The 16,496-nt window shown below is 43.4% G+C and overlaps 1 protein-coding gene across 1 annotated transcript in view; it reads left to right on the top strand.

The window, feature by feature from the left end:
- The window catches only part of grm5b (glutamate receptor, metabotropic 5b), a 618,812-nt gene that overhangs the window by 446,450 nt on the left and 155,866 nt on the right, over positions 1 to 16,496 (top strand). Inside the window, exons 5-6 of the mRNA XM_078544826.1 lie at positions 6,166 to 6,412; positions 8,050 to 8,218. Of these exons, the coding sequence (XP_078400952.1) occupies positions 6,166 to 6,412; positions 8,050 to 8,218 (416 nt within the window). The remainder of the gene's footprint in view (positions 1 to 6,165; positions 6,413 to 8,049; positions 8,219 to 16,496) is intronic.

The following is a 16,496-nucleotide window of genomic DNA, read 5'->3' as shown; positions in this document are numbered from 1 at the left end:
ATTGTATAATGTTCAACACCTTTGCAACTCCTTAGATGCTAAAGCAGTCTGCGTCCTTAGGCAGAAAGACTTGGACAACGTTCAGGCTTGGGCTGACAATTTTCAAGTAACATTGGTGCCACACAAATGCCAGGCAATGACCATCTCTAACAAGAGACAATCTAACCATTTCCCATTGCTGAACCCCCACTATATACATCCTGGGGGTTACCGGAAATTGAACTGGACCAGCCATATAGATATTTTGGCTACAACAGCAGGTCAGGGGCTAAGAATTTTGTGGAGAGTAACTCACCTCCTGATTCCCAAAGCCTGTCCACCATCTACAAGACACAAGTCAGGAGTGTGACAGAATACTCTTCATTTATCTGGATGAATGCAGCTCCAACAATACTCAAGAAGCTCAAAATCATCCAAAAGCAGCCCACTTGATTAGCGCCCTATCCACCACCCTAAACATTCACTCCCTCCACTACTGATGAACAGTGGCAGCAGTGTGTACCATATACAGATGCACTGCAGTAACTCACCAATGCTCTGTCAACAGCACCTTCCAAACCTGTGGCCTCTACCTAACTAGAAGGGCAAGGGTAGCAGATTTAGGGGCACACCAGAATCTGTAAGTTTCCCTCTGACCCACACACCATCCTGTCTTGGAAATATATCGTCATTGGTTCATTGTCACTGGTCAAAATCCTGGAGCGCCATTCCTATCACCACTGTGGGTGAATCTACACCATATGGACTGCAGCAGTTCAAGAAGGCAGCTCACTGCCATCTTTTAAGGGCAATTAGGGATAAGCAATAAATACTGGCTAGGCCAGCAACACCCACATACTGCAAAAGGATTTTAAAGAAGATTCATATTTGTTCATTTTAAGGTATATTTTTCAGAAATTAACATGAGACATATGGTGGAATTTTCCATGCCCACTGACATTGGGTGTGCTCAGCAACGTGAATGGACGATATGGCGAGAAGGCCAATAATCAGTTTCACGACATTGTGCAACCAGTTTGCAATCGTCCATGCAGCCTGTCGACATCGGATGTCAGGAAACTCATTGTAATACAACTCTATATCATTATAAGGCTAGGCCGCTGGACTCAACCCCCATGCTGAATTGTCCGCCTGTGTCAGCGTGATTGCACATCGACGTGTTTCACAACTGCACATAAGTGACATGCACCTGGTGCAGCACTCGCAGTCATTAGCACCAGGTTTTGCACAGCGCACCACAGCATTTTTGGGGGGGCTCACGGGCAGGTCTATACTTATCAGACCAGCTATAAGGTGGGGGTGGTTTTGTATGGCTGTAGGGCTTGCTTGAGTAAGGGGGAGCAATGGCCTCAGGCAAGGGAAGAGGCTGCAGGGTGAGGGCTGTACTGGGGAAGGGGGGTATCCCAGGGATTCTGTGAGGGCTCAAGTTGATCTGTGCAAGTGGGCTCAAGATGGTGAGGGCTGAGAAGGCAGTCTCCAGAGCAGATGAGGCCAGATGGAGATGTGAGGGTGTGTGTGAAAGAGTGAGTGTGATGTCCCTTGAGCTGGCAGTGAGTGAGATGCCAGTGAATGTGTGGTGGCCTTGTGAGTGTGTGAGTTTAGAGTGATGAGATGGTTGCCTTACCCTTACGGATGAGGTCATTCATCCTCTATCTGCAATGGAAGGTGAACCTCTTCTGTGCAGCATTGGCCACTTCTGCGCAGCACCATTACCATCACCTACCAAGCTGGAGTGGTAATGCTGCTGCGCCTCCTGCAGCCAGAGTAGGGGTAGAGGACATCATGGTGGGCCTCCACAGCGTCCAAAAGGCGCTCAAGGGACGCATCACTAAACCTGGGATCTGTAGTCTTCTTGCCTTTTGGGCCCATGCTCTATTTGCAGCAGTCCTGGGTTGGAAGCACTGAGGTGTGTGTGCGGCTGTACTTTAAACGTGGCACCCAGTGTGATGATGTGGCGAGGTGATGGTGTGATCGGTGAATTGGAGCCTGACCACCATCGAAATGGCGTGTTTCCCAGGAATGCATAATTAATGCAATGGGGTTGGGACAATATGGCTTGAAAAGCCACCATTGCAGCCGACAGGTGTTTTACCTGCCCGCTACCACACTGAGTGCAAATCCGGGACAATTCCGACAATAGTCTTAATAACTGACCCAAGAGTGCTTGATACTAACATAAGTGGCGGATTTCTGGACTGCTCCCTAAACAAGAGGTCTGGGGTCAGGCCGAAAGTGGAATTCAGGCCTGATTAACATTTCATGTGGGAGTTGCTGGTGTGCTTCACTTTTAAATAGCATGAATGTCAGGTCACTTGCCTCACCAGCAATAGTCCAAATGTATGTCACAGGAGCCACAATGGGATTGGAGCAGGCAATGTTGGAGGGGAGGTGTTGGCTATCAAGCTAGCTGTAGATTCAGCGAAACTCTCTTGCTCTTCCTGTCTGCTGGATGGTATTTTTTGACAAGTTATTTAACAAAACAATTTTGTTAGCAGTCACTGCTGAGGCCCTAGTAGTTGAACCTAAGTGATGCAAGCCTGACTCCTACTTCCTCACACAATTCAATTCCAGTGAGGTGGGGGGGGCCTAAAAACATGTGTTCAGCCCTTCATTTACACCTTTAAGTGATCTAACGCCTGTTTTAAGCAGCTGCAAAAGACGCCTGTAAATGGCCTGCCGAGTAGGTTGGACATTTCCCAGATGCTTTTGGGATGCAGGGCTTTGTTTCCCAAATTTTTAATTCATTATGCCCATTTTATGCCAATAAAATGGATGCAACAAGTTCGGGTTTGATGCCACAGTATGTACGAGTATTCAGACCCAATGCTGACAATACAAGGGCCTAGTATTTGATCTACTTTTCCCAGATGCAAATTTGTTATTTTAATTTTGTAATGAAGCCTCCCTGGGCACAGGGTGTAGTTTCTTAACTAAAGTAATTTCCCAATTGTTTTTTTAACAATTACCGGTATTTTTTTCTTCATCTGTCATTGAAGCTTTTTCTTCAACCAAATCAAAGCAAATTATTTTAGAATAATTCCATTTAATTTATTAATACTTATATTGTGGAGACTATGGCCAGAATTTGCAGAATTGCTGGCTTCATCATCAATTTCATCATTAACAACATAAAAAGCAACTACAACAACTTTATATCATCTTGCGATCAATTGCAGCGGCTAAAGCAGCAATTAACTTTTAAGCATCTCCTCTGACCCATAGCAACCGAGAACATCAGGAATTTACCAGAGTCGCCTACTACTCAGCATTGTTCTGACACAAATAATGGGATACACATCATATCACATATTTCTACAATTTACATACCATTTGAATATTTGAGTAAATATATTCTGTGTTTCGGTTCCAACAGAAAATCCCGAAAAAAAATAAAACCTCACGGTGCATTATCTCCTTACTTGATTTTCTTCCCCTGCTCAATAAAGGTATCCTTGGTGGCCAACATGAACCTGGTTGCTTACACCCCACTTGCACAGGAGCACCATCATGTCTATTACACAAAGAGCCTAACAGGGTGTATAAACAGTGAGCCGCAACACTGCCCCTGACATTTGAGCAGGATCAACTAACTATCAGCTGGAAATGAGCCCAATTCAAGTTAGGCAAAGGCAATCATGTAGGCATTATACTCAAAACTTAACATTGGGAATCAGTGATCCCTGTTTCGACATTTATGAAAGCAGTTGAGGAAGGTGCAGCACTTACCACTATACAGGTAGAAAGAAAACCTTCAAATAATCGTGTTGCCTGTACTTTACATATCTTTTATCATCCTTTCATTACCATTGAAGATAATGTGCTATATTATCTGGATTACTTCAAAATGCTTTGGATCGAATCTTTGTTAATGTTAGATACAGCTGATAGAATCACTTAACTTACTATTTATTTCAAGCAGTTTATTTAGCTGAAATCTTTCACTTGAATTGTTTTATGAATTGATACGTTTCATTTTAAAGCACTTTGATAGCAAAACAGAAAAGTATTCATTGTACATTGAAAGATGGAGTGTGTAAACGTCAGTAAAGTGAATGTGAAATGGATGTGCAAAACCCAAGTCTATAAATATAGGGAAATGATGAATAGCAAGAAAACAATAGAACTGATTTTGGTCTGGAGCATGCATCAGGCAGCATTGGGTCGGGTAGGTATACCATGGCTGATCTTAGTTGGATTTGGCAAGCCTTCAACATGCTATGGCAATTGGTCTCAAAGGATCTGCAACAGCATTTTGAAAGGTGGAAGTTGGGAATGAATGGGAGCATCAGTTTTAAAAAGGTAGTGGAATGTTTTCTACGGTTGCAGCAGGTAGGGCATTAATTTCAACCTTAAAATACATGAGGGTCTGCAAATAAAATGTGACAAACATGTTTCTCTGGTTTTCCCTGACTGCAGCTGCAAAATCCTTTAATGCACACTTAAAATGGCCATATCACAATTTGTATTTTCCCTACCATTTAGGAAGGGTAGAATGTGGGAGGCCAGTCAGGAATGAGTTACAATAGTCAAATCTAGAGGTAACAAGGCAACGAGGATGAGGGGCTCAGCAGGAGGTGAGTTGAGCTGGGGAATGTTATGGAATCACAGTGGGGGTCAAATAAGGCACAAATTACAAACAGCCTGGTTCAGCCTCAACAGTTGCCAGGAAGATGAATGGAGTTGATGGCTAGTGATGGGGACCAATGAAAATGGCTTCAGCGTTCCTGATATTTGTTTGTAGGAAGTATCTGCTTATCAAATATAGGATGTTGGACAAGCAGTCTGACAATCTAGAAACAGTGGAGGGGTTGAGAGAGAGGTGCTGGTGAGGTATTGCTGATGTCAGTGTGCATGTGAAAACTGGTGCCTTTTTTGGATGATGTTGCCGACGGGCCAAAATGTTCCAGAACCTTGGGAGGGAGAGCAAGATTGGAAATGCAGTAGTTGTTAGCAAGGATGGATGGGTCAAGGTTGATTTTTTTCGAAGAGAGGGGTGAGATGGCAGATTTGAAGAACAGAACAGTACCTGAGGAAACAACACCATGAACAATAAACATGGGAAACAGGAAGAGAAGTTGAGTGGTCAGCAGTTTACGTGACAATAGGGTCGAGCGAGCAGGAGGCCTGTCTCATGGACAAGATGAGCTCAGAAAGGGCATGAGGAGAAATGGAAGAGAAACCAGACAAAGATGCGAGTTCAGGGCTAGGACGAGGGGAATGACAGAGGCAGTTTGGCCCAGTGAGCTAAGAAAAGGGAAGGTGTCAGCAAAGGCTGTTGATTGAACGGTCTCAGTCTTAGTGACAATGAAATGCATGAGCTCCTCGCACCTGTTCAAGTTGAGCGTAGAGGAGACAGGGGAGAGGCAGTTTGAGAAGACGGATTGCTGTAAAGAAAAGAAGCTGGATGATCCTGGAATAGTGAGCAGTTTTGGCAGACGAAAGCAGAACTTGTTAGTGCTTTATGTGGTCAAGCTAGATATCAAATTTTGTATCAAATAAGTTATAATTCTGCACAAGAATGTTTTTAAACCTAGAATGAACTTCATTAAAAGTATTATGCCAGTAACACTGGTTTTTATTTGTGTTTTTGATCAACTTACTCTGCATTTGCAGCATGTCCTATTTTTATTTAATAGTGTATTGTTAGGTTATTGTGTCAGTGATGCAGATAAAAAAATACATTTCCAAGGTGGTCTGTGTATAGAGAGGCACCCCAAAGCATTTCACAAGGTGGAAAAAAACAATGGATGAACAGCAAGAAAACATTGAATTTGGAAGTTTTACAACACCACAGATAAGTGTTTGGAGGGGATTCTAAAACCTGGGAGAGAGGTGGTAAAGTAGAGGGATCTAAGAAGGGATGCTATAGGGCTGGACATAAGCAAGAATACTCATTGATGGTGAAGCAAAGTGTATGGGAAATAAGTCATAGCCCTGTGTAAAAGGAGTGGAGACCATGCACAGAGCCCCATGGGAATATGATGAGGAGTGGAGAATATGCCCAGGCCCCCACGGTTATATGACAATATACCAAAGTTACATTATCTGTAAGCTTACTTAATATGATTGGCTATTACTCTCAGTTTGTTACTTAATAGGTCTACAGTTTCATGATTAAACAACATGCATGTAATATGAGTCTTCTTTCATTCTCATTAATAACAGGAACGGAATCATTACATGACCAATATGTCCAAGACACCAAAATGGGATTTGTAATTAATGCCATTTATTCAATGGCTCACGCTTTACACAACATGCAACAAAGCCTGTGTCCTGGTGTTAATGGGCTGTGTGAAGCCATGAAACCAATTGATGGGAGAATACTGTTGGACTTCCTCATGAAAATCAACTTCACCGGAATATCTGGAGATATCATCTCTTTTGACGAGAATGGAGATTCACCAGGAAGGTACCCAATAACCCATTTATAAAATTGATAATCATTTGTATAGTCTTCCATTTAAATGTTTGAACTGTGATTATCAGACAATTATTGCACAATGATGATTTATAGCAACTCACTGAATTGACATGGTCATCTGTCAGTATGATTGGAGAAAGATTAGACAAACTACAGAACTTCAGGAAAAATGTCAATAATTAGACACACCAGTGATTCTGCAATTTTCTTCTTTTCACTGTGTATGTACATTAACACCTTCTCTGCTTTAGATCCACCCTGTTTCTGACTAATGGGGTTTTCAGTTATCTGTGTAAAGACCATCAACAACTGCCAGTGTACCATGTATTTACACTAGCCCGGATCTTCCACGGAGCAGCAATCATTGTCAGATTGCTGCTGTGCTTGAACTTTCCCCTACCTTGATGATGCTTGCATTTCTTGCCGAGTTTTCCGAGCACTGCTTTCCCAGAAATGCGGCGTGTAGTATCCATCAGGGATCTCCATCGCAGCACTGTAAAGTCTGGGGGAAGACAGGACATGCCCCCTTTTCATAGCACTAGCTGGCATATGGTAAGTTTAAAGATCCAATGTGAAAGTTAGTGAATGGGTGAACAATGAGTGAATTAATGAGTAAATGGGTAGGTTGGCAGGGTGGGTAGGTGGATGAGGTAATTGGGTAGGGTGGGTGGGGCGATGGGCATTTGGGGTGACAGGTGGGCGAGGTGGCTATGTAGCTGAGCGGATGGGCAGGCTGGGGCTTAGTCAGGCCAGGTCAGGGGGGTAGTCAAGCTGCATCGGGGTGGGGGTGTTTGGGCATGGTGGTGTTTATGGGGTAGCCAAGGGTTGCGAGGTGGTCAGGATGACTAGTCAGGGGTCAATTTGAGTGATTGGGGGGTCAGTTGTGACCCAGATGTTAGACTAGGTTTTAATCTGTCTAACATTTCCTGGGTAACTCTCCAGGTAATTACCGCGGAACTGCCCAAAGTCTCCAATTCTAGCTCAGAGTCAGAGACATTCATGGAGGGTCCCGGGGAGCAGGGGAATTGCCCATCAGAAGTTGAAACTTCCCAGCCAATTTCCACAGAGTTCAGCATACCAGGACTTGCACAGAATCCTGATGCGCATCATGAGTCTTATATCTGGTCTCCGCTAATCCAGAGACCGGAAGATTGGGGCCATTATTTCTAAACTTTCCTGTCAAAACCTGAAGTGCACATTTAGAAGTGTGAAAATACATAGAAACAAAAAGCTAAATACTTTGCAATTAAGTTTGCTTGTTAAGATACTATTGATTTATTAGGCCTTTAAATACTAAAATAATTATTTTCTATCCATCTGTGACATTCATTGGATGTTAATATCTTTGATTTCCAGTACAAAAACTCATTTTTATTAAACAAACTTTCAATGTTAATTCCACAGCAAATATTAGCTGTTGCTTTATTTACCTTTTGCAATACCACTGATTATAATGCTCCATAGATATTGTGCATGAACAGAAAAACATAATAAGAATTGCACACAAGCAAAGGGGAGTTAATGCCATATCTTCATTGTAAATTTGAAAGCTGGATGCAATAACTTACAAGCTAGTGTACTCAGGATTCTGAGGTATTGTTTTAACAAACTACTCTTGCATTTAGGTATGAAATCATGAATTTTAAAAAGCTGGGCAAAGAATATTTTGATTACATTAACGTTGGAAGCTGGGACAATGGAGAGCTAAAAATGGATGATGATGAAATCTGGTCCAATAAAAACCTTGTTGTCCGGTCTGTCTGCAGTGATCCATGTGAGAAAGGAGAAATAAAAGTGAGTAGTCTAACTTTTCTGAAATATATAATGTAAAATAACGGCCTGGATTTTACAGTAATAATAATGGCAAAACTTTCAGCGCTCATCATTTTCACAGTTAAATCGGAAAGCAACACCTGAGGTGCAGTTATATGTGGAAATTCAGAAGTTGCTGTCAGAGATACCCTGTTCCTCCACAGGCTGCACTGTTTCAGCTCTCGTTGATAGACTCGACAGTGAATTGACTGCCACAGCATGAACTTGCGGTACTTGACCACTAGTTCCGCACAAAACTTGGCTGAGAAAGTTAGAGCTGGTGCATTCAGGAGTAAGTGAATTTTTAATGTCTGGTAAGTGATCATTACCACTGAACAATCTCTCTGGCCCTGAAAAAATAATTTTACATATGTGGAGTCTTATTCGCTCAGGAGAAAATTAGTGTTGCAGATTGAAAAATAATTTTACTTTGGAGATTGAAAAATAACTTTTTTACTTTTTCTTTTTCAAAATCTCTCTCCCTTATTCTGATCTGTATTCCCCAAGCTTTATTTCACTTTCTGTTTACCATTTATAACTATTTATATTTTCTTCTTTATACGTCCTGGTTTGGACCCTGTGGGCCAGATTTTTGTGGTGGAGGCAGAGATTGGTTTTCAGGTCAGGAATCCACCCCCGATAGGAAGTAGAAACTTGGCGTTATTTCGGTGGAGGTGAGCTGTCAGTTGGGTGTGGGACATTTTTGCCAGCCAATTAGCGACTGGGGACATCAGGAACACAGGAAATGCAGGCCATATTCTGACTCACTTCAGCAGCCAATGTTGTGGCTGCCATTTAGACAGTAATGTTTAAATTTGAAAAAATGGAAAGTGGAAACTCATGAAGTCACAAATCTGAGTATACACTAAACAATTGCAGTCAGGAAATCCTTAATTGCTCTCCCACATTATATCAAAAGTCAAGGCTGTAATTAAGCAGGACACCTTGTTACTAGTGATAATACTGAACCAATATTTACTGTTTCAGCCATTAGCCCCAATGATATAACTTGTTTAATCACATCTGCTTTCTTAGGAATCAGGGGCTTTTCTTGTTCAGAATTTGACACTTCGAAAAGATGGCAGAAAGATTGAGCTCAAAATCAGTTTGACTTGGTCACTTTAATGATACAACCAGCTCAGATTTCAATATTCTGTACCTAGTTGGTTTGTAAAGCAGCCTTTGGTACAGGCTTTAAGCCTAAGTCCGAGGGCTGGATGTTACATTCCCCCATCCCTACTGCCCCATTGCCAGGCATGTTGTCAGTGGTTAGGCGGGGAGGGGGGCACATGTAAACTACAAGGGGTGTCCCACTCACACCCGAGCTGTACTCCATAATATATTAGGTTGGTAGACTCTGAAATCAACAGTCCACTCACCATATTTAAATAATTAAAGTCAATTGAGCTTGTTACTGTTACCTCTTGTGTCCCCCAAGGATCTATCCTTGGTGCTCACCTATTTCTCATCTTGAGAATCTCTGCTGCCCATGTCTTAACTCGCACCTAGTTCTGTTACACAATCACCCACGTGCTTGCTGACATCCATTGACTCCCTGTCATGCAATGTTTTGATTTTAAAATTCTCATCCTTGTTTTCAAATCCCTCTGTGGCCTTGCCCCTCCCTGTCTCTAATCTCCTCCAGCCCCACAAACCTCCTAATTCTAGCCTCTTGAGCATACCTGATTTTAACTGCTCCACCATCGGTGGCTATGCCTTCAGTTGTCTAGGCCTCAAGCTCGGGAATACACTCCATAAATCTCTACTTCTCTGCCCTGCTTTCCTTCTTTAAGACTCCTCTTAAAACCTACCTCTTTGACCAAACTATTTATCATCAGCATTAATATCTCATCTGCCTCATTTTGTTTTATAATGCTCCTGTGAAGAGTTTTGGAATGCTCGATATTTTAAAAGCATTATCTAAATATAAGTTGTTGTTGGAGCTGCACTCATCTAGGCAAGTGCAGAATATTCCATCACACTCCTGACTTGTGCTCGTGGATGGTGGGCAGGCTTTGAGGACTCAGGAGGTGAGTTACTCGCTGCAGAATTCCCAGCCTCTGACCTGCACTTGCAGCCACAGTATACATATGGCTGGTCCAGTTCAGTTTCTGATCAGTAGTAGGTCCCAGGATGCTGCTGGTTTCTGCTGATCATACCTGATTTTTCATCACACTGCGCTGAGATTCTCAGAAGCATAGGCATCTGTGGCCACATGAAACCAGCAGTTTCTCCTGCTTCTGCTCAAAATACTTTAAATGGCTTTAAATTCAGGCTTGAATTTTCACTCTCAGCCTGGGGGCGCGGAGTCAGGATATTTCCCGGCTCAGCAAACCTTACCCAGGGTAAAGTGCCCCAGAAATTAGGATTTTCATTCCAGGGTGGTGAGGTTCTCTATGAGTCAGGTCTGGCAATCCTGAAACAAGTGCAGAGGCTGTGGCAGTGCACTAGTACTTTGACAAAGTGTTTTTAAAAACCATTGAAACAAAATATCCCTCCAGCCCTCAGCCCTCAGCCCTCTCACCCTGCCTCACACTTCCCATGTTCATTCATGCCAATTCGTGCCACCTCATACCCTCTACCTTCAAGGCCCCTTATGCTCTCTATGCCAACCTATACTCCTCCACCCACCCCAAAATGCCACACACTCTCTATGCCAACCTATACCTCTCTACCCACTCCCATAACCCTTCAAACCCTCCACATCAATCTATGCCCCTCCACCCATCCCTCTTAGCCCTTTTGTAATCCCAGGCCAGCGTAGTGCCATGTTAGTGCCAACTCATGCCCCTACCCTTTGCCCTTACACCTACCATGCCAACTCACTCAGTATCCATCATGGGAAGACCTCAGGAGCCATGCTGAGATTAAATAAATCAAAGTCCTAAGTGTCTATCGTAGACTTTAATTTATAAAAGCACTCATTCATAAGAAAACCAATTCACTACATTTAAATTCATTCAACTACATAATCCCAAATAAAACAAACATTTCATTCAACTGCTTAATATGGTATGCATAATAATGGTATACAAACAAGCATTGGAATTCATTGTCCCATTTCAAAGAGTCTATAATCACTTGGAGCTGTCAAATCAAACTGTGAAGTGGAAGGTACCCCATTGTGATAGTGGAAGGCTGGGAAATCAGTCATGTAACACAAATCCAGTAATGCTAGCCCTCAGGCTTATGTCAACAGACTGAGTGAAATAATAAGCAATGGTTTTGTTTTAACACTCCATAGTTTTTTTTAGAAAGATTTAAAGGATAGGCGTTTTAAACACCTTGACAGCTCCTTTTGACAGTTTTGAAAGTTAATTTTGACAGCTCTCTTGATAGTTCCAATGAGTCTATGCACTTATGCACATTCATGTCCACTTAATAATCCCAAAGGGCACCTTACCTCTCCCAAATGGCAGATTAGCTCTCCTAAAGGTGTCCCGGGACCATATTCAAAAGGGTACTCCACCTCTCCAAAGAACTCCACAAAAGTTTAGACCTGCTTCTACCAGGTCTAAGCTGCACACACTGTGTTTCTCACTCCTGACTAACGAAAATCAGACATGACTGGAGGCAGCTGTTGTTTTATATGAGCAGCTTCCTCTGCAAAGTGCACATGCACAAATCCCAACCGGGGCCCATTCCCACCACGCAAAAATGGTAGATTCTGTGACTGGAGGCGGGATTTCCATATTTCAGCCTTTTCCGCCATTTTAGCAATGATGGAAAGCTCTCCATCAAGTCTCAGTTTAAATTATTCCAAATTCAGGCAGTTACAGTAAAAAGAAAAATAAAGACATACATCTATATAGCACCTTGCATGACCACCAGCCACCTCAAAGCGCTTTACAGCCAATGAATTGTTTTTGAATTGTAGTCATTGATGTAATGTAGTAGGATACACCTGTGTGGCTTCAAGTGACTGCTGGTCACAAGTCTTACATCCCAAAAGCAGTCAACTGAAGCTAAGAAGTAAAGCAAGAACATTAAATCAATCAGTCAATCAGTTGGAGAATGGATTGTTTCTTGTCAATCCTTCCTCTTTGTGATGCTGGGGAACGTTTTGTCCAAGTCACAAATTGTTTACGATCAGTTACATTACTTGATTGCACTGATTCATGGGAGATTTATATCCAAATTTATGCTACTAAATTTGTGCAGAAACCGGAGTGTAATTTCACCTAGGCAAAACCAGTGCAGTGTCCTGTGTATTCTGGGCACAATTTGCCAATTCCATCCCTAGTTCATAATTCACACCTTTATTATTACATATTTTTAAATCAGAGAACTACAGGATACTACTTTAATTGGGCTGGATTTTACAGAGAGCTATTGCATCCCCCAAACACCAGCTAAAAAGTTGGTGGGGAACCCGCCCATGGGAAAAGGGGCTGCCCTGCTGTCACTCAACAGCCAATTGGACAGCCGGCAGCTCTATAGTTCCAGTGGCATCAGGTAGGAGCAGTGATCACTGCTGGGACTATAGGCAGTTCCCAGTGGAGATCATTGCTGGAGCCAAAAACCAAGGTAGGTGGAGTGGGTTTTGCTGGGCTTAGGCTGGCAGGCCCCCAGCGAGGTGGGTGAGGAGATGGGTGCCAGATTTGAGAGACCATGAAGGGGGGGAGGGGTGGCGGGAGGGTAAGGGGGTGGGGCGGGGAAGGGTAATGTTGAGGGCTTGCCTCCGATGGGCACAGAGGACCCACAAAGGACTGTCCCCCTCTTTGCTTGACACCATTCCATGCAGCTAAAGCTGCTGGGTTATCCGCTTGGCGTGGGCCTCCCAGAGTCAAGGGTAAAATAGATTGGGGACAGATGAGGCCCTTAAGTGGCCATTAATTGGTGTCCATCACCCCACGTAAAATTTCATACAGGTTGGGGGGCAGGTGGGTAGGCAGTGGGAAGGCCAAGCGCCAGACTTTACCAACAACCCCATCTTCAAACTGCCAGTGGGGGAGCATAAAATCCAGCCCACAGTTACAGATATTCAGCTTGTCATTTACATCTGGATGTGTTACTCCTGGCGATTTTTCCACCTCATAGTCTGTAGTCTGAAATATTTATTTTTAAAAAACGGCCGTCCTCAGAAATACAAATATCTCTGGGGCTGTCAGAAGACAGAGAGGTAATATTTCATCTCATTGAATCAAACAAAATTCAAAACAGTTTGTTCCAATTTTTTTTTGAAAACAATTAGTATTATAAATTCTATCGTGTGTCACAAAGGTTTCTTTTGTATCGAATTTATTTATTCAATAGTATACTGTACTGGATCAACATCAATCAAACTGAAAGTTACTTTGGCTTTCATTCACCCAGAAAAGCCACATTGATTTAGAAATTAATCTGCTAATGCAAGGTACTAACCTTATCAGCTTGCCTAGTGCAGTCTAAAACATTCCAGCAAAGAGATTCATCTGTGAGGGGTTACTTTTTAATACATTTTAGAGAAGAATTTGTGAGCCACAAAATCATACATCATTCAAGAATGATCACTTAAAGAATAAAATGAAACTCTAGGATACGTGTCCAGCACTAAAAGGAAAGAAAAATAAAAAGCAAAAGCTTTAGGCCACAGTAAAATTTAAAAGGACATGGTATACAGAATTACTATGTGCAATCAGGACAAGAAATGTTCTGAAACGTGCACTCTGAGAAAAGAGGCATTGATTAAAAGGAACATGCACAAGAGCTGTGCACTCAGATGATGACGTCGTAGTATTGTCACTGGACTAGTACTCCAGAGCCCAGGGTAATGCTCTGGGGACCAGGCTTCAAATCCCACCATGGCAGGTGGTGAAATTTGAATTCAATAAAAAATACTGGAATTAAAAGTCTGATGGTGCCAATGAAACCATTGTTGATTGACATAGAGCACATATGGTTCACTAATGTCCTTTAAGGAAATCTGCCATCCTAATCTGGTCTGCCTACATGTGACTCCAGACCCACAGCAATGTGGTTGACTCTTAAATGGCCTAGCAAGCCACTCAGTTGTATCAAACCACTACAAAGTCTAAAAGGAACAAACCGGATGACCCACCCGGCAATCTAGGCACCAGAAACGACAATGGCAAACTCAGCCCTGTCGACCCTGCAAAGTCCTCCTTACTAACATCTGGGGGCTAGTGCCAAAATTTGGAAAGCTGTCTCAGACTAGTCAAGCAACAGACTGATATAGTCATCCTCGCGGAATCATACTTTACAGAATGTTCCAGACACCACCATCACTAGCCCTGGGTATGTCCTGCCCCACCGACAGGACAGACCCAGCAAAGGTGGTGGCACGGTGGTATACAGTCGGGAGGGAGTTGCCCTGGGAGTCCTCAATATCGACTCCGGACCCCATGAAGTCTCATGACATTGGATCAAACATGGGCTAGGAAACCTCCTGCTGATTACCATGTACTATCCCCACTGCCTCCCCTCTGCATCGGCACACCCCACCCGAGCTGATGAATCAGTACTTCTCCATGTTGAACACCACTTGGGGGAAGCATCGAGGGCGGCAAGGACACAGAATGTACTCTGGGTGGGCGACATCAATGTCCATCACCAAGAGTGGCTCGGTAGCAGCACTACAGACTGACCTGGCTGAGTCATAAAGGACTTGGCTGCTAGACTAGGTCTATGGCAGGTGGTGAGGGAAACAACAAAAAGCGGGAAAAAACATACTTGACCTCACCCTCACCAACCTGCCTGCTGCAGATGCATCTGTCCATGACAGTATCGATAAGAGTGACCACCACATAGTCCTTGTGGAGATGAAGTCACGACTTCACTTTGAGGATACCTTCCATTGTGTTGTGTGGCACTACCAATGTTAAATGGGATAAATTTTGAATAGATCTAGCAACTCAAGGCTCTGTCACACCTGTACATGTATTATGCACAACAGTCATGAGCCATGTTTTTTTAAAATTCATTCACGGGATGTGGGCTCCACTGGCTGGGCCAGCATTTATTGTCCATCCATAGTTGCCCTTGAGAAGGCGGTGGTGAGCTGCTTTCTTGAACCGCTGCAGTCCATGTGGTGTAGGCACACCCACAGTGCTGTTAGGGAGAGAGTTCCTGGATTTTGACCCAGCGACAGTGAAGGAACAGCGATATATTTCCAAGTCAGGATGGTGAGTGACTCGGAGGGGAAATTTCAGGTGGTGGGGTTCCCATCTACCTGCTGCCCTTGACCTTCTAGATGGTAGTAGTTGCGGGAAGGTGCTGTCTAAGGAGCCTTGGTGATTATCTGCAGTGCATCTATGTAGATGATACATAGTAGCTGCTGCTACTGTGTATCAGTGGTGGAGGGAGTGAAAGTTTGTGGATAGTCATGAGTGGACAGTCCTATTGACCTATAACCACCCTTTGGTTTGTCATGGTGGCTCAAATACAGCTGACACAGCAAACTGCCACAGAATTAAGCCATCATGTCTGTTGCCAGGATACTTGGAAAAGGCCTGCATTTTTCTTTGCATTCAGTCACCCATGATCTGGGCTTTGAGGGAGAGGCATCCCTTTCTTTTATGATATATCTCAGAGTTATCTTGACAAGTGTCATAAGCTCCAAAACCTGTCCACCATCTTCAAGGCACAAGTCAGGAAAATGATGGAATACTCTCCACTTGCCAGGATGAGTAAAGCTCGAACAACACTCAAGAAGCTTGACACAATCCAGGACAAAGCAGCCTACTTGATCAGCACCCCATCCACCACCTTAAACATTCGCTTCCTCGACACACAGGCACAGTGGCAGCAGTGTGTACAATATGTAAAATGCACTGCAGCAACTCACCAAGGCTCCTTCAATTCTCCTTCCAAACCGCCATATCTACTACCTAGAATGACAAGGGCAGCAAACACATGTGAACAGCACCACTTGCAACTCCCCCTCCAAGTCATAGACAATTGAACCGTATCCTCAGTCCTTCACTGTTGCTGGGTCAAAATCCTGGAACTACCTCCCTACCAGCACTATGGGTGTACCTACACAACAGACTACAACAGTTCAAGAAAGCAGCTCACCAGCACTTTGTCAAGGGCAATTAGGGATGAGCAACAAATGCTGACCTTGCCAGGAATGCTCATGTTGCATGGAAGTATAAAAAAGGTTAACATGTGACATTGGCAAAGTTATGTGTGAGCAGCCAATGACACCCAGCACCATGGCGAAGACTGCAAACCTCATGAAGCTGATTGCTCACCCTGTCTGTGGCTCTTTGGCAAGAGGGAATGAAATGTTACCAGATCTCTTTGAATAGATAGCATC

Source organism: Cetorhinus maximus, chromosome 7 (genome assembly GCF_964194155.1).
Source record: "Cetorhinus maximus chromosome 7, sCetMax3.hap1.1, whole genome shotgun sequence".
Lineage (NCBI taxonomy): Eukaryota > Metazoa > Chordata > Chondrichthyes > Lamniformes > Cetorhinidae > Cetorhinus > Cetorhinus maximus.
Note: the sequence above shows the minus strand (reverse complement) of the source record. Positions and strands in the feature narration are given on the sequence as shown.